The sequence below is a fragment of the Equus quagga genome, chromosome 19, assembly GCF_021613505.1.
Source record: "Equus quagga isolate Etosha38 chromosome 19, UCLA_HA_Equagga_1.0, whole genome shotgun sequence".
Lineage (NCBI taxonomy): Eukaryota > Metazoa > Chordata > Mammalia > Perissodactyla > Equidae > Equus > Equus quagga.
The window spans coordinates 42,466,263-42,493,310 of record NC_060285.1 but is presented as its reverse complement, the minus strand read 5'-3'; the positions used below and the strand labels follow the sequence as shown (position 1 = coordinate 42,493,310).

Genomic DNA, 27,048 nt, shown 5'->3' with positions numbered 1-27,048 from the left:
GAGAACTGCAGTTTTCTTATTTTACCTCTCTCTTTATCTCCTTGTTCATAGCTTTGTAGACCTTTGCCTTTTTGTTTCAGGTATGAGGGCATCCTTAATCATTTCTTGTAGGGCAGGTCTCGTGGTGATGAACTCCCTCTGCTTTTGTTTATCTGGGAAAGCTTTTTTTTCTCTATCGTATCTGAAGGATAGTTTCCCTGGATAGAGTATTCTTGACTGAAAGTTTTTGTCTTTCTGTATTTTGAGTATATCATTCCATTCTCTCCTAGCCTGTACAGTTTCTGCCAAGAAATCCTCTGAAAGCCCAATAGGGGTTCTTTTGTAGGTTATTTTCTTCTGCCTAGCTGCCCTTAATATTTTTTCTTTGTTGTAGACTTTTGCCACTTTTACTATTATATGCCTTGGAGAAGGCCTTTTTGCATTGATGTAATTAGGAGTTCTATTGGCTTCATGTAGTTGTAAGTCCAGTTACTTCCCCAGGTTTGGGAAGTTCTCAGCTATTATTTCTTTCAACAAGTTCTCTGCTCCTTTCTTCCTCACTTCTCCCTCTGGAATACCTATAATTCTTATGTTGCTTTTCCTAATTGAGTCAGATATTTCTCAAAGAATGTCTTCATTTTTTAAAACTCTTAGTTCTGGGGCTGGCCCCATGGCTCAGTGGTTAAGTTCGCACACTCCACTTCAGCAGCCCAGGGTTTTGCCGGTTCGAATCTTGGGTGCAGACATGGCACCGCTCATTGAGCAATGCTGAGGCAGCATCCCACATGCCACAACTAGAAGGCCCCACAACTAAAAATATACAACTATGTACCGGGGGGCTATGGGGAGAAAAAGGAAAAGTAAAATCTTTAAAAATCTTAGTTCTCTTTCCTCCGCTACCTGAAGCATTGTTATATTTATGTCCTCTAAATCACTAATTCTTTCCTCCATAACGTTAGCTCTATTTTTTAAGGATTCTAGATTATTTTTTATCTCATTAATTGTGTTCTTCATATCCAGAATATCTCCTTGGTTTTTTTTATAGGTTCAATCTCTTTGGTGAACTATTCCTTCTTCTCATTAATTTTATTCCTGAGCTCAGTGAACTCTCTTTCTGAGTTTTCTTGCAACTTATTGAGTTTCTTTATGACAGCTATTTTGAATTCTCTGTCATTTAGATTGTAAACTTCTGTGCCTTCAGGGTTGGTTTCTGGAGACTTGTCATTTTCCTTCTGCTCTGAATTGTTGCTGTAGTTTCTCATGATTTTTGATGAACTAATCCTTTGCTGGTGCATTTGTGGTAGTATCAGTTCACAGATTTCACCTGCTACCACTGGGATGAAGCAGGAGCTGTGTTTTTGGTCCCACCCATCTGCTGGAAGTTGTGTGGGTACAATGGGAATTCCTGCCAGCTGAGAAAGCATTCATGTGTGGGCTCAGGGCTGCTGCCACCTCTTATTACAGCTGGGCTGAGGTGCGTTCCCACTTGTGGGGCCACAGTGGCACTATGGTCACTCCCACTGGCCAGGAAAGCATTCATGCATGCAAACACAGATCTGCTGCCACCTCTTGTTATGGTTGTGCCAGCTGCTGTGCTTGGTGGGCAGGGCTTCTTTGTGAGGTCTGAGCCAGGGCCACTCATTGGGATCGCAGTGGCACAATGGGCACTCCTGCCAGCTGGGAAGGCATTTTGCGCAGGCTCAGATCTGCCACCACCTCTTCTTACAGGCAAGCTGAGGCATGTTCCCACTTGCAGGGCCACAGTGGCACTATGGGTGCTTCCACCGGGTGGGAGAGCATTTGTGCACATGCACAGGGCTGCCGAGGAATGGTAGGGGAGTGCTCACCCATCTCTACTACTTCCTGGGGGTCCAGTTCATCTACCTTTGGATGTATACCTGCATGGACCTCTCAGGCATCCTGTTGTGCTGTGTGGGCATCCTCCATTGGTCAATGAATGTCCATTTAGTTGTACTTCAAAGGAGGAGAGCCAAAGGGAATAGCTCACTCTGCCATGTTGCTGACATCACTTCCCCAAATCAGTCTCTTTTTAAGGACTAATGGAGTCATTATTTTGTTTATTTGTTCTCCTTCAAATATTAACTGATTGAATGCTGGCCAGCATTTTATTTGTTAGCAGCTTTTGAATAAACTCCTGAAATCCTGAATCTTTTGCAAGAATTGCAGTCTCACATTGCAATTGATTTATTCTATGGCATTTGCCTTGTACTGTAGGGTGTTGACAGCATTGCAGAATTAGCAAGAGAACTACAAACATAATGACACTTCCTCCAAGGATTAGGTATTAGTGACAAGAGAATAGGAATGTTTGAATTAGAAGTAATTATATATGTTTATTAACGAGTGTGTGTGTGTGTGTGTGTGTGTGTGTGTGTGTGTGTGTGTGTTATGACTGCGTTAGCTGCCCCATGCCACCTTGTAACTGTGGTGCATTGAATGTGAATACTTGGATAATGAGAATGCTTATATTTTAAATTTATACAAGAATATGTTAGGACACAATCTATAGAGTCTTCTGATAATGAGGCAGGGTAGAATCATCACCACTTTCTTTCTAATTCTAATCTCATATTGATAAGAATGAATGTACTATATAATTTGGAGAATTATAAAAAATAGAATATTCTTGTAAGTACAGGCTTATGCACAAAGTTCCTAGTTGAAAATATTCCTAAACTCTATCAATTTATACTTCTGTTAGTCACTCTATTCATACTGAATGTCGTGGATCATTTATTTAAAACAGCATGATCTAATAGAAATATAATGCAAGCCACACATATTATTTTAAATTTTCTTAAAATTTAACTACATTAAGAAAGTAAAAAGAAGCAGATGAAATTAATTTTAATAATAGAGCTTATTTAATTCAACATATCCAAAATAATATCATTTCAACATGTAATCAATATTAAAAGTATTAAGGAGATATTTAACATCCTTTGTTTCATACCAAGTCTTTAAAATGTGGTATCTATGTTACATTTAGAGCACACCTCAATTTAGACTAGCCGCATTCTGAGGGCTCCACAGCCCCACATGGTTAGTGGCTATGACACTGGACAGCACAGATTTAAAGGCTGAGCTCTTGCAAGTGCCTTGATGCTGGAGCACATCTCATCCAATATCCAAGTAGGCTTCTCTTTACTTAAAGTGATTTTAGGTGGGGATTCTGAAGTAGAGGGCATATTGGCTGAGTGTTTGTGTCCCCTCCAAACTGCTGTGTTGAAACCCTAACCTCCAAGGTGTTGGTGTTAGGAAGTGGGGCCTTTGGGAAGTGATTAGGTTTAGATGAGGTCCTGAAGGTAGAGCCGCCATGATGGCATTAGTGTCCTTATACGAAAAGGAAGAGACCAGAGCTCTCTCTTTCTCTCTTCACCATATGAGGACAGACCAAGAAGGTGGGCCTGTGCAAGCCAGGAAGAGGGCCTCTCCAGGAACCAAATCACCCAGCCCCTAGGTGGTGGGATGTTCCAGTCTCAGAGCTGTGAGAGATACAGCTCTGTTTTTTAACCCACCCCATCTGTGATATTTTGTTCTAGCAGCCTGAGAAGTCTAAGGCACAGGGAAAGAATGTAGGAGGTAGTATAATGAAGACAGACTGCTTCTTCCTCATTGTTTAGTGGGAAAGAAAGACATGTATGTAAAGGAAATATAGGGGAACTGAGGAAAAGGGATGCTTAGGGGAGTCAGAAAATGCAACACAGAAAAGGCAAAGTTTGAGTTGGGCCTTACAGGGTGAGTAGGAGTTTGACAGAGAAAGAAGTAAGAAAATGACATGGGTCAAAAGGAACAGAAACACTGAGTTGCAGAAGAACCTGGCATTTAATGCTTGCTGAGAAGCTTACAGGAGACCAGATCTCAGAGTGGGTAGGTAGCTTGAGGATTGCAAAAGGTTTGGATAAACCATTTCTCAAAATGAAGGTAGATCTGATTTGAAATGTTGCTGAGCAATAAGCAATGTGATGGTGCCCATTATCATAGTTTTCCTATTTTCTGTAGCTGTACTTAGTAGAAACTAAAACAACAAACATTCTTTGATTAAAGATTGGCTGAGCTAGCTCACAGGGAGACCCTAAGGATTGAAGGTGCTAATGTGAACACATTTGTGATTTTTGATTATTGGTGCCTAGGCTAGATAGAAGAAATGAAAACAGGTTGAAATGGGGGGGGGGGGTGATGGCTGAGAGAATAAGAAGATGAGAAGCCTGTGAATCACCATGAATGTGGAGAGCAGATTTAGGAGCAGACACAGTGCCAGTGCTTGAGAGGTGGGAGGGAGGAGATCGTGGCCCAAGAGTAGGAATTCGGAGGTAGAGCCAGTCCGGGTGGAGTTTGGAAGTAGAGCGACTCAGTTGGCAAGGCCCAGATATGTCTATGCGAATGATTTGTTAAATCCGTGAGGTAAGAGTTGGTTAAAGAAGTTTTTGGGCACAGTGTTAGAAAATTCCAATGGAGACAAGGACCACGGACCAAGGCTCAAGTCTTTAGGCCTTGTAGGGGAGGTCTGAGGATGACGATGGTAAGAGTGGAAGTTGGTGTAAATAAATAGTCGTACACCTCAGAGAAGCATACTGAGGACAGGCTGTATAGCAATGGTCTAGAAACAGCAGTTGGGAGAATTTTGGTCCTAACATCCTAAGACACAGTGAATGAGAGTGAATGAGGGCCTTCAGCCTAAGCACTTTGCTGGGGATAAGACGTCATCAAGGCAAAGAGAAGCAGCATGATATAAAATAGTGGTTCTTAAACTTTGGCCATCCCCCAGAAATACTGGGGAGAGCTGATTAAAAGCAGTGGTGGGTTGTTACGGTGTGGACATTCTAATGCCCACGAAGGTGTGTAAGTCATTGTGTGAGAGAGATAACCCTGAGTTTAATTTACTCCTTTCATTTACTGTGTGAACTTGAGCAAATTACTTAATGCTGATCCTCAATTTCCTCATCAAAAATGTAGATATGATACATACTTTCCAGAATCACAATGAATTAAACATTAACTAAGGACATGCCGGGCCATGCTATACCATGCCATGGAAAATAGAAAGCCAGTGGTCATGGATCTCTGTCTTGTGAATGGACGAGAGTGAACTGGCAGCAGATAGCTGCCCTCCAAGTAAGTGGAATAGTCCCACATAGAATGTTAGGCTTCCCCTGTCTTGGGCAGAAGGTGAAGGCTTGTTGCTATGGCAACTGCACACCAGCTCTCAACTGATTTTCTACAGACGCTTTGCGGTTTGTACAAAGATCCTTGCTCAGCTACCGAGAGCCTGTAGCATAACTGCTGAAGCGTATGAATCACTCTGAGGTCGCTCCAGCAGAGAGGTCCTGGAGGAGCTGGAGGGGGTGCACAGTAAGGACTCCTCGCTTGCATTATGCAAATCAGAACAGCATTGCTCCATAGAGGAACAGAAAAGGGAGCACCAGGCAGATCTTTATGCTGAACTCCAGTTAACTCATATTTGGACTTTTGTCAGATGAAAAAATGCAACAAGAAGATTTGAACCTTCAGAAAATTATTTTTTGCTGAAACTTATCCATGCTAAACAAAGTTTTTAGAAATATCTATAGAAAGACAAATGTAGCCGTGTTTAAGAGTTTAGAGATGTATGTTACTCAATTCTGATGTTAACATTATCTTTGAATTTATATTTTCAAAAACAACTAATCTGCTTAAGTATGAACAGAATTTATCCCAGTGCTCATAAATTTGGTTTGGGTGCTGTCTCTCTTGTTATCCCATACAACAAGTCAAAGGCAAAATTGAGAAGTTCCACTGTGGTTTCCTTCCTCTTTGGAAAAACTAAGCCTCAATGTCAGCTAAAGTTAGGAAGTGATAAACTAGAATCTAGCAAGCGAAGGGGGGAGAAAACAGGAAGTACTTGAATATGCGTATTTCCGAGACACTCTCCTTGAGCACGCTTCGGTCAGACATCTCCAAGCTGTGTTCTTGACCTAGGCGTCAGTCTTGCCAGATCTGCAGAGCCCAGGTTTAGCAAGAATCCTGCTAAGTCAGATTAGAGAGACTCTCTCCCACCCTTGACGTCTGATCACTCTCAAAATCTACTCAGATTCCTCATCCCCAGCCCGTGACATCTGAGCACTCTGGCCTGCTCTCAGCAATTTTCCACCCACCAACACCCTCCCACCCCAACTCTGCTCCTTGGCTGTAAATCCCCAGCTGTCTTTATTGTATTCGGAATTGAGCCTAGTTGTATACTGAGGTCTCTTTTCCCCTATTGCAATAGTTTCTGAATAAAATCTATTTTTACTGCTTTAGCTAGTTAAAGCTCTGGTTCTGTTTGACAATATGCACAACCATCTACATATACACACACAGTTCGAATGTTTAAGATAATATATGGTCTCAGTGCCTATATGGTGATGATGGAAGTATGAATTAGCATAAGTTCTAAAAGGTTAATTGGACACTCTATATTTGAAATCTTTAAAACACTCATACCTTGTTGCCCAGTAATAAAATGTTTAAAAACTAATTATAAAATATCATTATGCATAACTCAGTCCATCCATTTCTAAAACTAGGAAAATAAATAATTTATTTAGACTGTGCAAATGAATATCAAATGCAGTGGCATGAAAAATCACAAGATAAAGAATCTATTAAGAAACAAATCTAATACCAGTCTGAATAATTCACATCAAAATCCATTGTGAATCTACATCAATAATTTTTATACTGTCAAGATACATTTTTTCTAACAATTATCTAAATGTAATGCTGTAAAATATGAAAATGTTCTAGGTTAAAGATAGTCTCAGTTGGACCTATAGAAGAGTGTATGCATACCTAGGGTAATAAAAGGGAAGTAATAATAATAGTTCATATATATCGTACTTACTGTGTGTCAGGCACTTTCTAAGCTTTTTTTACAAATAATTTCTTATCAGTGCAATGAAGTAGATACTATTATTATCCCAGTTTTAGAGACAAGGAAGCCAAGGCCCAGAGAAGTCAAGGGCCCAAAGTGACACAGCAGCACACAGGACTGGGTCTGAACCCAGACAGTTCAGAGGACTTGTGCTCTTAACGACTACAAGCAGGATTTGCAATCAGACAGACCCTGTGTTGATATCTTACTAGAGTCATGCTCTTGGTCCAGTTGTTTAACTTATTTTTTTCTCAATATTGTCGTCTGTAAAACAGGGATAATAATGTAGATCTCACACAGTTATTGTGAAAGCCGGAGAGAGGGGAAGTGAAGAAACCTCGCTGGGGCTGGCTGAACCAGCGTGGGCCCAGCGGCCGGGGGCCACTAAATATGCGGAAATACAGGTAGCCTCGCGCAGTTGGAGCTGGGTCAGGCAAAGGCTCGTCTCCCCTCCCCCACAGCCTCATATCTGATGGTATGCTACTGTGACAGCAAGCCTTGGACAAATTCTGCTCAGCGTCTAAACATCCATTGGCCAGCAGTTATAAAAGCAGCCCTGCTTTGCCCCTACCTCTCCAACCATGCGCTCGTGTGAGAGGCTCACTCAGCACACATTCCGCAGCCAGGACTGGCCAGGTCCGAAGTCAGGGCCTGTCGCCCGAGGCCTCTGTGAGAGGTCTCTAGAGAGCCGCGCTTGGCGGCTGCGCTGCTTCATTCATGCGGTGGCGGGGGGCATGTTCAGTCTTCCTACAAACCATCCACCCTGAACATACTCATTTCATCAGTGGAAATTATTCTTTAACATCCCTACTTTAATTAACAAACTCTCTAGTGTCAATTTCCATAACCAGATCTTACGTGCTGAGACCTGCTTTGGAGTGCGGACTCCTGATCAGAGTACCTCAGCACTGTGTTCCTAGAGTGTAGACTCGAGTTAATGTGTGCACACTGGCATACGTGAAACTGTCTCATACCCAGTTATTGTGATTGGAGGAGCGTTGTCACACACGATGTAACAGTGCTGTGCTGAGGTTTCACTGATAAATATTAGAATCCTTCTCCCTTTCTGGACCCCTAACTGTTGTCCATCCCATCCCGCCCACCCCCATCTTCAATGTAAATGTGACTAAAGCCTTTTGGAGCCTAAATATTTACAGAATCTAATCAGAGAGGGATATATAGAGATATAGGGAATTCTACATCATTTCTCCCCAAGACATAAGAAAGGTACCTTATTGCTTGTAAGATAATCATGTTTTAGATAATCATGTATCTAAAAGGACGTGTCTAGAACAGTAGAGCAAGGCTGAGATTTTGCCATACAATACAGACAGTTATCTGCAGCTGCACAAACTGTTGCTTTTTATGAAGCCCTTCAGTGAAACACACTGGGATAGAGGAATGCGCCCCACCATCCATTGATAACTGCAGTTAATCCTGGTGGTGGAATAGATGGAAAGCAACGGAAAGGTTAGTGTACGTGAGGAAGCCGTCTGGGTTAAAACTGAGGCAGCCTGACCTTGTTTCTCCAGAATGGTCTGACGTGGCCTGTCAAGCATGCACTGTACATCTGCTTTAAACAGCTAGGGCATCCCAAAGCAGAGAAGGTTGCGTTTAAAGGTAGGGATGAATGCCACCCTCCAGCATCAGCATTTCTCTAAAGATAAGCATTCCTTCCCAGAAGCCAGAGTGGGACTGACCTGCTGTATGTGGCAAAACATCTTGTGACTGTAGTAAAAAGAAAAAAAGTACTCCTGCCGTATTTGCCGTATGTTCCTTGTTCCAAAACGGTATATAACCATGCTGTACGCCTTGCTTCTCCAAGTGCTTTCTTCCCTGGCGGAGGTCGCTCTCCTGGGCTATAGTCCTCGGAACTGGCTCATGTAATAAACTCACCCCATTTTTAATCTGTAGATTGAGTATTAGTTACTTGCATCAACACTGGTGTACCAATATTCCTTTAGTGTTTTATCTGTGCATGGGTTTATCGGCTGTTTATATGTGGTAATTTGTGCATGGTTATAAAGATCCCATGCTTCTCCAAAGTAAAAATAGTTTTAGCTTATTTTCTGATTATAAAAGATAGTATATGCTCACTGTAAAAAAAATGTAAACAATACAGAAAGAATAAAAAAGAAAGTAAAAAAATCTAAAATGCCACCATTCAGAGATAAGAAAGACAGATTTGTTTTCAGTGTTTAACACACACACGTATTTTTGAAGGAATCCATGGTGAAGACTCAGCCTAAGGATAGGAAAGACTCAGCAAAGTGGTGAGCCTTCAGGAAGCACTGAAGGCTTGCCTGTGCTTCCAGGCAGAAGTCTTGTTGTTCTGAGCAAACTACTTCTGAGGGCTTTTGTGGTGGAAACGAGGTGTGAATTAAGAAGTTTGAGGGTGATAGCTCTAAGGAGCTAAATTACTATGAATAATAATGTAAAAATGGTCTCAGTAATGGTAGACTTTCCCTTTTGCTTTTTATTTTCTGGAAATGAGAGGGAAAAAATTGATGCATTCATTTCAATGCTAAGATAATGTGTTTTCTGGAAGTTGTATGTGTACCATGGGGATTGCTCAAGCAACCACAAAATGTCACTGAATTTCCTTGTGTGCGAGGTCTCGTTTTTCTTGTTTTCAAAACCTGGACAGACTAGCTCAAAGAGACCCAGAAGAAAATGGGAAGCAGGCCCCAGGCCTGGTTTCCACCTCAAGCTGGGAGAAGGCCTCACTGTTGATTGCTGCTACCTTGATCCAAAGGTTGCCTCTGAGCCCCAGACAAGGAGATGCTTATCCTGGGTCAATATAATGGAAAGGAATGCTAGTACAAATTAGGCAGCCTGGACAAAATCTGAAATTATATATGAGTATTTTGTGAGGTTATTTTGTGTGTGTGTGACAACAATAATTCCACCTTATGCTTCTGTAATGTTTCTTTACTTTTTAAGAGTTTCCATTAGAAATACTTCCCTCACCCCTTTCCATTCTCTGTATCTCTTGATTTTCTAAAAATCTGGTGTTTTCTAAAACTAGATCACATTCCACCTACAGCTAAAAAGCACCCCCATCACTTCCTCAAACCTTTGTGATAAAATCCAAATCACTGGCAGAATCCAGAAGTCTCTCTGGGCCGACTCTTACCTCTCTCGCCGACTGGCATGAGGGCACCATTTGGATTCTAAATTCCATGAAACCAGGTACCGTGTTTCCTACTAGCCATAAGCAATTCTTGAAGACCATCTCTATGGGGAGAAGCAGCGTGCCGTGGTGCTTTAGTCTTGCCACGACACGGTGTTTCCAGCTTCTCAACTAGATATGCAGTTCCTGTTCCACTAATTCCCTTCATCTCTGCATCCCTTTTCACTTGATCAACACCTCTCTGATTCCAGCTCAGTGCAGACCTCCCTGCCACATGTGGGAAACCGCCTCTGCCCTTCCCAGAATGGGTTCAGCACTCTCTCCTGTGTGTCTTTAGTCCCCTCCGCTCTCCTCCATCCACATCTTCAGCTCACCCTGTCTTTGTCACTGCCATCTCACAGCTCTTAACTGCAAGCTCCTTGAGGACAGAGACTAGGTTTTTATCTCCTGTTACTAAACTGAGTAGGCAGAGCAGGAATTTAATTTGTGTTGAATTAGTATATTAGCTAGTTCATTTGCTCCTCTCCCCAACTCTCCCAATTAAGGGGATAGAGAAGGCCTCACGCAGTGAATAGGCAGCTGAGGGCTGGAGAGTTTGGTAACTTGTCCAAGGTCTTACCGCTAGTTAGAAACAGAGCTTGAACTAAAATCTGGAATTGAGACCAATGATCTTTCCACTGTTGTCTCTCTCTTTGCCTCCTCTTGCCCATGGGTGCACACACCGCATCCACCACTGTGATGAGTTCCAGGTCAAGTTATGATGTTAACCAGATATTCCAACCACTGTGTGCTGATAGGACTCTAGAAAAAATTTTTAAAAAGCATTTTGCAAGACATTTATGGAAGTAAGAGATATGTTTTTATTTAACCACCAGAACCTCTGTAAAAATTGAGATTGTTATTTCTGGAGATTCCAGAATTTCCTTTGGCAATATCCCCCAACCCAAAAGAAAGTCTGACAAAGTCTTTTAAAAATCTGTGCTGCAATAGGTGCCGTTCAACGAGAACCACTGCAAAGACAGGGTTAAGAGCACAAAAGAGCTGCAGACCATATATGGAGAAACCCATTTCTTCAAACGGGGAGGAGTTCCCATTCTGCTTTTTGTTTTCTCAAAGCTGAGGTCAGCTGTGATTGGTAAAACGGAGAGACGCGCCCACTCCCAGACCTGCGGTGGCTCTGGATTCCAGCATCCAGGGCTCCGGGCCAGGCAGACTGAGCATGCGAGTCACACTTGCTGTGACAGCCTGGATGGTTTCTTTAGTCTCCAGTTATTCATCTCCAGCAGATACTTTGCCAGATATCAAGGATGAAGATTTCATCAAAGAGTGTGTTCGAATGCACAACAAGTTCCGATCAGAGGTGCAGCCAACGGCCAGTGACATGCTATACATGGTAAGGAAAATATCCGTATTTGTGGCATAAGTCAGTCAAAAACAACTAAGCGGTATTGATTTGGGAGGTAATCCTTGGGAATCCTGAGTGTACAGTAACACAATCTGTGGTCAAGCGCGGCCAGTTTCGTACTGTCTGCTCAACTCTTGTTAACAGCAATCTCGACAAGTGCATTTTACTTCTCTTGTTGAACACTTCCTTTTGCTGTTCTTAGGTAGCTTTTACTTTCCTTTTCTCCTCTGTTAATTTTTGTGAGGTTTTCTGTTTGTTTGTTCTCTAAGTTTACTGTTTTCATTGTGGGCAGAGCATGGACTTCTCAGGACGGCAGCATGGCATCTGGGAGAGGACAGGATTTTGGTTCAGTCAGTCTCGGTTTGAATTTCAGCTCTGTGGCTTTGAGCTGGTCTGACTTTCTGAGCTGCTTAGGATAGGCGCTACCGTGGTTAGCAGATTACATAAAGTATGTGAAACACAGTGTCCAGTATCTTGCACAGAATGGGCCTTCAGTGAAATGTTGGTCTGTGTCCCTAACTTAGATTCTAGATTCCACAGAACGAGATCACCCGGGTCTCCACAGCCTGAGGCCATGTTGAAGAGCACACTCCTGCGGGACCTGCGTCTGTGGTTCCCCCGACCTCTGTCATCGCACCTCATCCCATTTCAATCCCCACTTTGCTCACTCCACTTACGCTGTGGGTATCACTTCCATTCCTGACGCTCCTGTTTAATATTTATTTTCGCAGACTTGGGACCCAGGACTAGCCCAAATTGCAAAATCGTGGGCAAGAAATTGTCAATTTTCACATAATACACGGCTGAAGCCACCCCACAAGCTGCACCCAAATTTCACTTCACTGGGAGAAAACATCTGGACTGGGTCTGTGTCTCTGTTTTCTGTGTCTTCAGCTGTCACAGCCTGGTACAACGAAACGAAGTTCTATGACTTCAAGACTCGGAAATGCAGCAACGTCTGCGGCCATTACACTCAGGTAAGTATCGGCCCTATGTTCCCTTGAAGCCATCTTTCCAAGGGTGAGGAGAACACTGGAATCTGGTGCAAAGAAAATATATAGTAAGCTAGTGCATCTGTCAATATGACAGAGTAGGGGTTTAAAAAATGAACTGTTTTAAAGTAAGTAAAGTAAGTAAACTTTTAAAGTAAGTAAGTAAGTAATTTAAACGTCTAAATTTTAAAATTTACTGTAAAAAAATAAATACATGGAATAGACTCCAATACCAGAGGAGATAGTGCTTGAAGAAATCAGTTATGTGGACATAGGTAAAATGTGAGGCCCACCAATATCTGGGTAGACTTTGAACAATGTTGACAACAGCTGTCTTCTCAGGGGACTTTATTCCATTTGTGAGTAATCAAAGGACCTTCTAAGTGAATGGATTTCCAGGTATGAGTTCTCTATGAAATTTGAGGCAATTGTTTAGGGACTATAAAATTGGGAGAAATAAGCCTCTCCTTTTTTTTTTATGCTTTTTGCTGAGGAAGATTGGCTCTGAGCTAAAATCTGTTGCCAATCTTCCTCTTTCTTTTTTTTCTTTCTCCCAAATCCCCAGTACATAGTTGTATCTCTCAGTTGTAAGTCATTCTAGTTCTTCTGTGTAGGATGCCACCACAGTATGGCTTGATGACTGATGTGTGGGTCCATGCCTAGTATCTGAACCGGCAAACTCTGGGCCACCAAAGCAGAGCGAGCGAACTTAACCACTCAACCTCGGGGCCAGCCCCAAGCCTCTCATTCTTATTGATGCTTCCATATCCTCTTATTCTTTCAAACATGGACTGAGAACCTATGATGTGCCACCCGAGGAGGAAAAAACAAAAACAAAACAGTCCAAGCCCCAATGGAGAGGCCATGTCAACTTGTATAAACCATCCAGTGGCTGTTCTGCCCCCAGAATCTACAGCATTAGTCCCAGTAGCCAACAGGGAGCCTCCCACTGCGATTTTGTCTTTTACTCAAGCTGGTTTTGGCTTCCTCACCCTACTCACGTTTGCAACATGACAGAAACAAATCCCTAAGTAGCGTCATCTATAGTCGTCTTAAAATGCTGCCTCTCTATCCTGGCCACACGTTGTTTATTTTTATTTCCTGGCAGTCCTTGTCAAACTAATAACTAAAGGTGCTGAATCTGTGTTTGACTGGTTTTTGTTTTGTTTTTTAAGATTGGCCCTGAGCTAAAATCTGTCGCCAATCTTCCTCTTTTTTTTCCCTCCCCAAAGCCCCAGTGCATAGTTGTGTAGCCTAGTTGTAGGTCATTCTAGTTCCTCCATGTGGGACGCCGCCACAGCGTGGCCTGACGAGCCATGCGTAGGCCACAGGCAGCATCCAAACCGGCGGGAGCATAGCCCGTGAACTTAACCACTACGCCACCGCCGACCCCCTGACTGGTTTCAGTGTACAAAAATTTGTTGAAATGAGGTATGAGGGCAAAAACATTTCTAACAAGGCAGTTAACTTAGAATCTTAGATGTTTTTCAGGAGGAAATGTTGGAAACACTCTCGGTAGAGTTCAGCCTTATAGAGCCTCTGCTCTCACAGTGTCGTTACAGGCAGACACGTTGGCACAGTTGTAGGAGATGACAATGTTGAGAGGGAAGGACTGATTTCAGTGGCGTTTCCCTCTCGGGAGTCCTGTAAGCAAAGAGTCGCTGTCAAATCAGCAGCAGCATTGGTCCCTTTCTTGGAAATAAAAACAAGGTCTCCCCTCGACTTCTCCCGTAAAGCGTCAATTTTGGTTTATGTTTACAATAAATTTAACCAGAAAGTAAAGTCTGTTGGATTCCCACAAGTCCTAGAGGGCAAGAAAGCTAAATCCAGATTGCCTATGAGTGGTACCTGATACCATTATGCATTGTGGTGTTTAAATCTCCAGCAATGTCAGTTTGAGGGTGCCGACTCGCCTTCAGTCAGATTGAAGCCTCAGTCCTATCCCAGGCACTCTGTAAGCACTGGTCGTGTGTCTTAGTCCAGATGCCTGGAAAACGGAACCTGAGACAATAGCCTCTGTGCCAGCACTCTACTGGTGAGTCCAGTTGCAGAGAAGGGGGGGGGGGGGGGGGAATGAGGGGCGCAGTGGGAAGGGACCCTGACCCTGGGGAATTGACCTTCTCCTGGGAGAGGTGTGTCAGTGGCTGGTGCAGTTTGGAGAAACTGACGAGGTGCCGTGTGAGCAAAGAGGACAGAGCAACTCATGCGGCCAAAGGGAGGTCTGGAGATGGGCTCACAGCAGGAGATGGGTGAGTTGGTTCTTGAAAACTGAGTGAGCGTTTGTTGAGTGGAAACGAAAGGGAAGAGAGCTCCAGGCAAAACGAACAAGGTGTAGAAGGTGTGCCGTGTGTGCGGCTGGGCCTGTCCTTCCGAAGAATGGCAGGCAGCTCGGCACGCAGGCGTACCGAGGGCAGAGACGGTGCACTGACAGCGGGCTCGGAAACTGCGCGAGAGCCTCCGCGGCCCTCCTGCCAGCGGGCCAGAACAAGAGGAGGAAACTCGAGCTAATGGCATCTGGGCCCGAGATCTCAGAGACGGCCCTCCCAAAATTAACTGAGCTTGCTGGTAAATTTTCCCCCTATGTCTAGGGAAAAAATGGAGGGCTAAGGTTTTGGACATGAGAAAACTCATTTCCTCAAATCCAGTTCCTTACATCTAGGTATCAGAGCCCAAGCTGAGTGAGCCTAACCAGTGCATTCACATCCTGCTGCCTCTTCAGAAGAGGGGCCCTCCTCGTGGGGAGCGTGCCCAGGGACCCGTGGGTCTGGGGAGACGGGGCAGGAGCAACCATTTTTTAAGTCACGTGGTGTTTAGCTCTCTTCAGTTCCCACCATAAACCTCTAAGAGAGGTGCTGTTACCCATGGGGAATAAACAGGCTCAGAGAGGTTAAGAAGTCGTTTTCCCAATGTCATGGAGCTAGTGAGAGGAAGAGTCGGGATTCGAATATCAGGGATGCTTTAGGATTAAATAATAGAATGTATATCAATTATCTAGGAAAGTACTAGTATTTAGTAGGCACTGAACAAAAGTTAGCTCTCTTCCAGCAGCTGGTTTTCCACCAGTTTTTGGGAGAAGACTCTGATAGCTTGGTTAAAGACTTCCGTTTTCATCCTTGCAAGAAATGTTGCTGGGAGATTCAACACTGCTCAGTTCTGTTTGAAATTCATGCTGGAAATTACCTCAAGTGGGTATTATAACCCCCCACTTCTCCTCATCTTCTGTTAATAAAAAGCAAGCTATTATCAGGTTTTGGCCGGTGAAGGGTGGTTGTATGGAGCAAAGACAGTAGTTTCAGATCCATTATGACCTCATAACGGTGTGATATTTCTTGACTTGTTAACACACACTTTAGCTCTGTCTTCACTAGAGGCGGATCTGCATTGTGGAAGAATCTTGGTACGTTAATATGAAAGATTACTCAATTAGTAGGGCAGCCGCTTGGATTTGGTAGTGCTGTAAAAATGCCCACTAGATGGCACTACTGATCCATTTTTGTTTTTATCCCCACCCTACCCCACCCTCTTGAAATTTTTGTAATTTTTACACTCACAGAACCAATGGAAGTGTGACCTGTTTCAGGTTTCTCTAGCTGGTTTTATATGTGTTGCAGTGTTACCTGCATACGCCTTTTAATCAGCCAGGTGGACTCATACTGAGAATTGAAAGATGACGATGGGAAGGGTTTGTCAGCTAGAAGGAGAGATGACCACACTGACGGCCACACTGGGTGCCCAGATACTGTGTTTGTGTCAGAAAGGTGTGGAGTTGCTCCCGGTTTTGCCAAAAGGGAAGGTGCTCTGAAGGTACCTTGCCTAGGGCGTGGACTGTCCTCCCAGGACTTCGTGGTCACGTCTCCTCTCTAGAAACAGGGAATCCCTATTTATTGATGTGCTGCGAGGCCAGATGTGATGTTGCACGGAAAATGCGTAACACCGCCTTGGCGCTAAGTAAATTCTCAATAACGAGTAGCTCTTATTTTTTTTTATAATTATGTTTTTTGTTTACCATTATAAAAGAAATGAAAAGGAAACATACAACAGAAATCAGCCTAATAAAAAACCAAAGATTTCAAAAATTTTAAAGGAAAACAAAATTAGTTGTAAGAGGAAAAACACATGAACATTTGCCGAGTGCTAGATTCTCAGCACTTTCTTCTTAGCCCCTTTAAAATGGTAAAGTAAGCCTGTGGCACCGCTATCATTTATAGACGAGGCAGCTAAGGCCAAGGTCGTAGAGGGAGTGGCTGAGCTGAAATATGAACTGGGTCTTTGTAGCTTCAGAGCCCACTAGTTTAACCCAGAACCCAATGCCCATGAAGCTTTTAAAAAGAGACCAGCTTGAATGGATAAATAAACTGTGGTACATCCATCCGATAAATACTAGTCAGCGATAAAAAGGAGTGGCTGCTTATGATCAACACGTGAATGAACCTCAAATGCTTATGTTCAGTGAAAGAGCCAGATTGAAAAAGCTGCATTTAGAATGATTCCATTTGTATAATATTCTGGAAAAAGCAAAACTACAGGAACAGAAAACAGATTAGTGATTGCCAGGAGCTGGGGTGGGATAGGAGCTAACCACAAAGGGCACAAGGGAACTTTGTGGGGTGATGGAAATTTCTAGATCTTGAATATGGTGATGACTGCACAACTACATGCTTTTATCAAGATTCATAGAACTGCACCCCTAAAAAGGGTAGATTTTACTGTATGTTAATTACAACCCGACTTAAAAAAAGAGACCATCTAAAACACAAAATGAGTAGTAATTAACATTTGCACACTTGGGAAAAAGAGACCAGAAATCTAGAAGAAAGTACAATAAAAGATATAGCATAAAACATAAAAGTGGCGGGGAACCCAAAGATTGAGAATATTTGAGATACAACACCACCAGAAGAACGTACTCACCGACCAAAAGATAAAAATAGACAGTGATTTATAGTCATGTGTCGCTTAATGACAGGGTTACTCTGAGCAATGCATCGTTAGGCAATTTCATCGTCGTGCGAACATCACAGCGTGCACTTACACAAACCTAGATGGTACAGCCCACTTCACACCTACGCTGTATGGTACTGATCCTGTGGGACCACTGTCATATCTGAAGCCCATCGTTGACCAAAATGTCATCATGCAGTGCCTGACTGTGCTAAGGTGATAGTAAAAGGAACACAGACAACCTTGTACCCAGTTAGCATGCATAAGAATCACGTGAGAAACTTGTAAAACACAGCTTTCATTTTTTATGGCTGAATAATATTCCATTGTATATACATACCACATTTTCTTTAAGAAAAAATCCTGCCTTTTCCGACAACGTGGCTGGGCCTTGAGGGCATTATGCTAAGTGAAATGTCAGCCAGAGAAAGCCAAATACTGTATGATCTCACTTATATGTGGAATCAAAAAAAAAACAGAAAACAAACTCATAGATAGAACACATTGGTGCCTGCCAGGGGTGGGGAGTGGGAGGTGGGCAAAATGAGTCAAGGAGTCAAAAGGTACAAACTTCCAGTTATCAAATAAATAAGTCCTGGGATGTGGTGTACAGCACGGTGTCTATAGTCAATACCGTATTGTATATTTGAAAGTTGCTAAGAGAGTAGATCTTAAAAGTTCTTCCTCATCACAAGAAAAAAACATTTGTAACTGTGTGTGGTGACAGATATTAACTACACTTATTGTGGTGATCATTTTGCAATATATATGTATATCTAATTATTATGTTTTACATCTGAGACTAATATGTCACCTATATCTCAATTTTTAAAAGTGCAGATTTCAAGGACAATTCCAGTGACTCTCTTCCAGTAGGACTGAGATGGGCCCAGAAATCTGCATTTTAAATGAAGCACCTCAGGTGAAATCACTTTGAGATGCAGTGGATAGAAATTAAGAATATTTAAAATAAATGCAAAAATGATTGGAAAGTAAAAGTACCGGGTCGAACCTGAGGGACACTAGCCATAAAGCTGGGCCTCTCAGTGGGAGAGGGGCCGAGCACTGGGTGAACTGGAGCTCCCGGAAGGCGATTCCGGGGCACCGGGTGTGAAGGGAAGCGCCCCACTTCCATCGGGGAGCAGGGAGGGCGCCGCCCAGGCCGAGGCAGAGCTTTGCTCCTCCTCGGGGGACCAGGAGCTGCCTTCCCAGCTCCTCCCCAGTTGCCCAACCAAGGAGGACAGAATGCAAAGCCCAGCGGCCTCCCTGACACTTTGCCCTCCCGCTCCGTCGCCACTGCCCACCTCCTACCCCGCCTTCACGCCTTGGAGAAGCTCAGACTCCATCTTCAGCTCCTCTTCTTTTGCTCTAGCCTCTCTCCCCAGGGAGGAACTTCTGCTGATTTTTTTAAAGGAAACGATCTTTTTCGGCAGCCACCCTGGCCTTCTCCGATCGGAGTCTTTCTCGCCTTGGGCCCACACAGGCGTCGCCCTCTGCTGGAGATTCCGCGGGCTCCCGCTCAGCCCCGCTGGCTCAGAGCAGGCCCGCGCAGGAGTTCGCAGCACCCTCCGCCCCCTCACAGTGGCCAAAACCCTGGGCGGCTGCCACGACTGCGTCTCTGCACGTTTGCGGAGGCGCCCACTGCTCCCGCTCATCGCCCCTGCATCCCGCAGAGTCGGCACAAGTCCGGTCACAAAACTGCTAAACAACATTTACGAGGAACAGTAATTTAAAGTGCAGTTTGGTATCACTGTAAAAAGGAGTGCATTTAACTGCTGGCTTATCTCCAGAGCGAGCTCTTTAAATACCTTTTCTTTAGGCTTTTACGACGAGCTATACAATCTGTGGGCTTAGTGCAAAACGAAAATGTGGAGGCCCCTGTTTAGAAATCGGAGGAAAGTGCTCGACTGTGTGACAGCGCTGAATTCAACCAAGTGTGCAGCCCTTCCGGTCAGGGCCCTGTCCCGAAGCGGACTGTGGCCTTCTGTCCCTGCCTTGTCGCTGACACTCCTTTTCACTCTGCTTTGCCGGCTGTTTTTTTCTTTACCCCGCTCTCCTTCACTTTCTTTGGCTATGATCTTGGCCGGGTGATCTACTGGAGGCCCGTGGCTTCCAGATTTGCATCTCTAGCCTGGACCTGCGCTCTGAGCTGCAGGTGGTCACACCCGGCAGCCCGGTGGACCTGCACGCGCCCGTCTAACAGGCATCGCAGACGTGACTCGGCCTGAGCAGAGCCCCTGGCCGCGCTCGCCCACGGCCTCCTGCCCCAGCTTCCCGTCGCGGGAAATCTTGCTCAGGGCCAAAACGTTAACTTGATTTTTCTCTGTCCCTCTTACCGCACCCTCAAAGCAAAGGAACTCCTTCAGCTTTCCCTCTAAGCTGACCCGTGAGCCTGATGAAATCTCTGGAACGCCCCCACCATCGTCCACGTGAGTCGTCGTCTTCTCTTTCTGGTACCAGTGAAACAGCCTCCCAAACTCCATCTTTCTTGCCTCGCTCTTCTCAGTCCCTTTACTTCATAACCACCAAAGTGATCTTTCTAAGCTGTGGAAAAGAGCATATCACTCCTGACCCACAAGATTCCCCACGGCCTGCTCCTCTGTCCTGACCTCACTGCCTCCGACTCCCGCTCACTCGTTGGATCCCAGCTCTGCTCGCCCTCCTCCTGCTCCTCTACCGTCCCAGCAGAGCCCTCCGGGGCCTTTGCCCCTCGCACCCCTCTGCGCAGAGCGCTGTTCCCCAGCGCAGAGGGCCCCTGCTCAGTCCTCCTGAGGCGCCTCCTGCAGAGACATCGGCCCCCAGCGCTGAACACCCGAGTCGACGCAGCCCTCCGCCCGGCAGTCGCTCTGCGTGTTGTCCTGTTCCATTTCTTCATTGCACCAGCTGTCAACATCCATCCTCAGCTATTGCTTATATATTTCCCTCTCACACTCGCCAGTGATAATAATTGCAGGGCTTGTTTTCCCCTGGACTTTGAGCTCCACCTCCTCAGGGCGGATGTCCAGCGGGCGTGAGGCCTCATCGCACTCAGGTGTTCCCCGTTTTATTGTCTCTCATTACAAATCCTTATTTTTTTTTTTTTAGGTTGTTTGGGCAGATAGTTACAAAGTTGGCTGTGCAGTACAATTTTGTCTTAAAGTTTCTGGCTTTGAAGGTCTTTCCAATGGAGCACATTTTATATGCAACTACGGACCAGCGTAAGTGCCCAAATCAACTTCTTTCTGAAAATGTTTTTAAAACCTATTTTAGAAGTATTTACCTTCATTATAGAAAATCTGGATAATAAAGAAAGTATAAAAAAGGAAATTACTATTCCTCTGCCCAGAGATCTACTCCATTAAGATTCTGGTACATTTTTCTTGGTTTGTGTGTTTGTGTGTGTGTATGCACACCCTTTGTGAACAACACATAAACGCGCGCACACAGTTTTCAGAGTAGCAAAGACTAAAATGTTTTCAGGGACAGAGATTAACTGGATATGGTAATGATGTCACAAAATGGGAGGACTGATGTTACTTTATATTTATTGGTTTATTAAAAACTGGGCAAGTTTTACACAATTTTCAAAACAAAAATAACTCAATTGAATTCCTCAATTTATATAACTTATTTCATTTACTTTTGACAGTTTTGTTTTTGAAATAGATACAATTTTTCTCCTTTCGGAAAACGGGGAAGACACATGACATCCCCCAACTTTCCTAAACTTAGATATGTGTGCTTACACATCAGACACAAACTCAAAAACTGAGGTCATACTAGAAATACATGTTTTCTTTTTTCCCTTTTTTTTTTTTGAGGAAGATTAGCCCTGAGCTAACATCTGCTGCCAATCCTCCTCTTTTTGCTGAGGTAGACTGGCCCTGAGCTAACATCCGTGCCCATCTTCCTCTACTTTATATGTGGGACGCCTACCACAGCATGGCTTGACAAGAGATGCCATGTCTGCACCCAGGATCCGAACTGGCGAACCCTGGGCCGCTGAGAAGCGGAACGTGTGCACTTAACCACTGCGCCACTGGGCCAGCCCCCAACATTTTCTATTTTTACTTAAAAGTTATACCACGAGCATTTCACATTCGTTACAATTTCAGACATGATTTCAATGGTTATAAAAACAGGGGGAGATGATGCTTGTGTAATGCTTACCGCGTGCCAAGCACTGTGCTAAGTGCTTCTCATGTAGTGACTGACTTAATCTTCATAGAAAGCCTGGGAGAGAGGTCGTGTTACTGCCTGTTATGCAGATAAGACAACTGAGGCCCCATCGGGGTGAGCAGCTGCCCAGGGCCCGCACTGGTGACGTCAGCTGGACAGCCACCTGGCTGGCCGCTCCCACGTCTGGGCTGATGCTCACACAAGCGCTCATCCTACTGCAGAATTTAGATTGTTCCCTGTATTTCCTTTGAATATACGATGAACAACCCTGTATATAAGTCTCTGGTCACATTTATTTCCCTACAATTCCTGGAAATGGCACACTAAGTAAAAGGTGTGATCATTTTTAATCTTTTTCAATACTGATTGCCAAGTTATCCTCCACTGTTACTATATCAATTCATACCTCATCAGTACTATTCTAATTTTCAGTATTTTCTAATTTGATAGAAAATGGTGTGTTTTCTTTAGCGTCTCTGACTACTAGTGAGGACACATTTCCACCGCTTACATTCCTGTTGGGAAGCATGCGGCCTGCTCATTTCTCCTAGAGTGACTTTCTCATTGGTTTATGGTAGTTGTTTCTATTTTAACCCTTTGTCATATATGTAACAGTTTTTTCTTCAATTCGTTGCGCTTGAATTTCGTTGGATTTTACCAATCGTCAAAATTCCTGGAGATTTGCCAGAAGCAGCCTCTCTTTCCCTGAAGCGATGTCCAGAGGAGCTGCCCGGCAGTCTGACTGAGAGTGGGCGGGAGTGAGGGGACTACAATCAGGTGTTGTTCACAAGATAACAGCTTTGACTTAAAACCCCTGAGTCAGAAAGTAAGGGAAACCCAGGAAAAACTGGCCAAAGCCACAAGTCAATCAATGGGAACTTTTCATGACATTTCTATAGCTTAATGGTTAAGAAACAGGCTCTTGAGGCCTACTACTTTAGTTCACTTACTGTGTGGCCTTGAGCAAGTTACTTAAACTCTCTGAATCTCAGTTTCCTTTCTAAAAGGTCAGGTTAACAATAGCACCTACTTACTACTTATTGAGTAGCTATGAAGATTACATGAGAAAGCTATGTTAAACACCAACTACATGCCGTGCTTGGCAATGGTGGTGGTTTAAGAAGTATACATAATTATTATTATTGTAATAACGGAGTGCAAATGTGAATTCTCTTGGTTTAGACTCACTTTATTTGCCTTCAGAGTTATAAATAATATTAAGTTGTAAAACTTTAAAACCAGTTATAATGCATCTACAAAGATTGAGTAACATTCATTTATTCATACAAATAAATGCATCCATACATTCAATTATTTAACAAATATTTGTTCACTGAAATTCAAAGGGGCACAAGCCAGACACAGGTCCTGCCCTTATGGAACTTATAGTTATGGGGCAGATAAACAATAAAAATACAAATGAAATAACTCTGTTATGATGGGAGTGATGAAGGAAATACACATACACTGTAATGACACTATCGATAGGCAGGGCCCTCAGCTGAGGAAGAACAATCAGGGAAGGGCTTTCTGTGATGTATGGAAGCCCAGGCACGAGGGGCGAGGCGGAACCAGACGAGTGAGGAGCTTTGGGCACAGAGGTGGTGGAGGAAACGGCGGCAAAGCTCCTGTGGAGAGGCCTGCAGAAGGGACAGGGGTGCTCAGCCCACTGAACGGATGACACTAGGGGAAGGGAGGCAGCTGGGCTCTTGAGGGCTGTGCAGGCCAGTGCAAATTTCACTATCACATCACAGGAGGGAGCCATCCAAGTTTTAAAGCAAGGGAGTGACTGAACGTGCTTTAACTTTGGAGGTCATTCTGCAAGCAGCGTGGAGAATGGAGTGGAGGGCATGGCGGGGAGCAGAGACCAGTTAGGAATGTCCTCGCTCCCTTCTGCCTTCTGAGCTTGTTTTTCTTCTCCGTGCAAAGTCATAGGCCCCGATTCCATATAATTCTAAGAAGTCTGGTATCCGCCCCCGGTATTTCCTAGATTGGGAAGTGGGGGCTTCACTCTCCAGCCGCCTGGCCCTCAAGCCCTCAGCCCGTTTCCACTGCCCGGGACAGTTTCAATCCCTCTCCTCCCGGCTGCATCAGGTCTGTCAATCTGCATGATCCAAAGCACAGACAGTCTCTTCTTCATTCTCGGGGGCCCACCTAACAAGGCTACCCAGCGGACCTTCAGAGGAGTTACTGGGAGAGGATATAGCACAGAAGGGGAGGTAACGAGCTGGACAAGCACAGAGAACAGTACCCAGTGTACTTGGGCCAGCACTGCCTGGGGGCCCTTACTCATATTTCTCTCTCTCTTTCAAGATCTGTCTTTTCTCTTCCCCAGAGTCCCAGCCCTTTCTCTCTCAGGCCGCGAGGGGAAACACTCAATCTTCCTACTGTTTTATGGGGCAGAACCCTGCAGGCCCCTTTGTCTTCCTCACTCCCATCCAGACAGCCCAGGCCTTTCTTGAAGTAGCAGTTTTTCCCTCTTCCTTATAGTTTGGAATGCACGATTAAGCAAAGAATGAAGCAGCATAAATGATGTTATTAAAAACATTCTAGAACTTAACCACTCAATGAGTATAGTGCTTGTTAACAATGAAAGATATTCCAATGATTAATGTCCATTTTGGACACCTTTTATAATTATCAGAATCTCAGCTATTCTCCTTAGACTATTTCCCATGATGTAGAGTAAGCACAAGGGTAAACTTAATTTCTGAAACAAGCTAAATTCATTTGGAGCCAAATGAGATTAGAACCTGTATTTTGGGTTGGAAATGAGGTGTTAACATAAAGTAACGTCTCTAAAGAAGTTCTTAACTTTGGAGGTAAGTGTATAGTATCAGGGAGGGGAGTCCGTGAACTTGGATTAGAAAAGTTACATCTTTATTTCCACTCACTTGTATTGAAAGGAACATTTCATTCTGCGCGAAGATAACTCGCCAGTCGTACCAGCACCACCCGTGACACTAAACATCACAGCTATTTTCATCTCACATTCCAGTTGCTGCCGGTATCTCAAAATATGGGTTTTATTCATCACTGCTTTGAAATTGCTGTAATTTTTAGCTCCCTGCTAGGTCTTATTTAATACTTAATAGAGAAGCACATATTACCGTATCATAAATTTTTTTAACATTTTGATAACTATTTTGATTTAATCAGCTTCCTTTATAATCCTACGAACTTAATGTATTTAAAAACTATTTTGAAAGGAGTCCACAGGCCCCACCAGGCTGCCAAAGGGTGCTGTGCCAAAAAAGTTAAGAACTCCTTTCCAAAAGCACAGTTCTAAGAAAGATCAGTGCGGTGGCAGGTTCACTGAAATAAATCTGCAGCCTCTCATCATTACTATCTGAAGGTATTCATGGGGGTATGAAATGTTTGGGATTATTTCACTTTCTAGTCTGTGATCTTGGTCAACTACTTACACTCTGTGCCTCAGCCTCTACCTATATAGTGGGGATAAGTATCTTCCTCATAGGATTATCGTGAAGATTAGTTCATTCATGCTTAGAACAGTGCCTGGCACATAAGGAGTTCTCAGTAATTATTGTCTATCATTCATATCACATCTTTGATGTGAAAAAACATTGCACTTTAGAAATTCCCTCATATCTGCTTTTCTTTTGAAAGGCAGTTCCCCTACAAATGGCTCCTACCCAATAACACTATGGAGGTCTGCCAGGCTGAGAGCAGATGTGGGTCACAACACCTTTTCTAGGATGGACAGTGTCTGGAAGACAGTAATCATAGAGGCCAGACAGTAAGCAGAGGGGGCGAGGCCCTGGAGGCAGACCAACCTAGGTTTGGTTCTGACTCTGACACGTACACTGTGATTTTTGACCAGTTACTTACTCTCTTAGAGCTTTAGCTTCCTTATCTGTAAATAAAGATGACTTCTTCCCAGACTTGTCTTAAGAATTAAATGAGATGTAGACTAAGACATAGTTTCATAGGCACAGACACACAGAATAAACTCTGCAAACATTAACAGGCTTCCATTTCTGCTTCTCTCTCTCCACTTCTCTTACCAACCCTCTGAATCTGTGGGCTTTCGTCCTATGGATTTAATCAAGGATTCATAGTAAATTGTAACTGCAAAAAAAATCTTTCCTAATGGACAGCCTTCTTCTACTTTATAGAGGAAATTACTTTACTTGGCCATATAAGGAAGGATCCACTTGCAGTGCCTGCCCCAATAATGACGTCTGTTTGGACAATCTCTGTGGTGAGTAAAAGGAACAATCGACCGATAATATAATGTGTTCAAAACTATTTTAACTTTCTACAGAGTTAAGAATGCAAACATTTGTTTTATCCTCATAGCTATTTTTAGGGAGACTGGCATCAGGTAGCAGTCAAACCAATGGTTTACTTACCTACCTAGGAATGAATACGTTTAAGATAAATTTAAAGAAGCAAATGATATCCTTTTTATTTAGCTATTATCAGTACAACAAAAAATGACTATGATGTTGGAAACTGTAGACTCAAGATTTGATAATTTCATCAAGATCAAAAATTTGTATAACAAAGATATCCAAAAGAGCAGAATTCTCAATTTTGTGATACTACCTGTCCAGGGCACTCAAGGCTTGCATTTTCATCTGTAGAATTAAACAAATGAAATAAAGCTGCAATGTGGCATTTTTTATTAGCAAGACAGCATTCAATGAGAACAGTGTAGAAAGCCAATAAAGATAACTTTCCAAGGATGCTTCAGTGAACTTCCTATTAAAATTGTGTAATTTTGCAGTATTAATACATAACTGGCCAAGAGTTTATCTATGGTTCCTGTCCCAGACATATTTCCCTTCCATCCCAGTATTTTAATTCATGTTTTCTCATGGGGTGAAGATGGGAAGCCTCGATTAAGCTATTAGTTGTGCAAATCCTGTAAGTACTTTTGTGTTCACATCTGTAACCAAGTGAACTCCTGCGAGCTCCAGGGCTGGGGTGGGTACTTAGACCAGAGGGAGGATAGCGTGGACGGAGTTTCACTGCAGAGATCTTGTTTGGCAAGTGTTCCACTGCTTACATGTTTTCTAAGGTCCCTTCCAGGTCTAAAATTATAAAATTCTTTTAAACTGTTTGTTCCCTTCCTGATTTGTAAACACTGAATTCTCATCTTTACTCCAGATATGCAACAATTTTGACTAACTTTCCGAGCCAGTCATTTCTCTCCCAGTTCAACCATTCTTTATTTCACTCTTATCAGTTCTGAGAACTCGGTAACATAGCCATAACGCAAGGAATCTCTCCTCAGAGTATCGACATATTAACTCAAGTTCTCCTTTCATGTTGCTACAACACTACAAAGCATAGTATTATTTTTTCCAAGTTAAGCAGTATACAGTAACACAGGAGTTAAAACCAGAGGTTTTAGAAACAATGTGCTCGAGGTCAATTTCTAGTTCCACGCACTGACCTTGGGCAACTATCTGGACCTCTTTCCTCAACAATAAAATGCGGATGACAGTAACAGTACCTTTTCACAGGTGTGGTGAAACAAACCAAGGGAAAAAAAAGA

At 43.5% G+C, this 27,048-nt stretch overlaps 1 protein-coding gene across 1 annotated transcript in view; it reads left to right on the top strand.

The window, feature by feature from the left end:
* GLIPR1 (GLI pathogenesis related 1) overlaps positions 1 to 27,048 on the top strand; it is a 46,656-nt gene that overhangs the window by 17,433 nt on the left and 2,175 nt on the right. Inside the window, exons 2-5 of the mRNA XM_046646182.1 lie at positions 11,016 to 11,418; positions 12,162 to 12,407; positions 20,448 to 20,560; positions 25,661 to 25,746. Of these exons, the coding sequence (XP_046502138.1) occupies positions 11,245 to 11,418; positions 12,162 to 12,407; positions 20,448 to 20,560; positions 25,661 to 25,746 (619 nt within the window). The 5' untranslated portion in view covers positions 11,016 to 11,244. The remainder of the gene's footprint in view (positions 1 to 11,015; positions 11,419 to 12,161; positions 12,408 to 20,447; positions 20,561 to 25,660; positions 25,747 to 27,048) is intronic.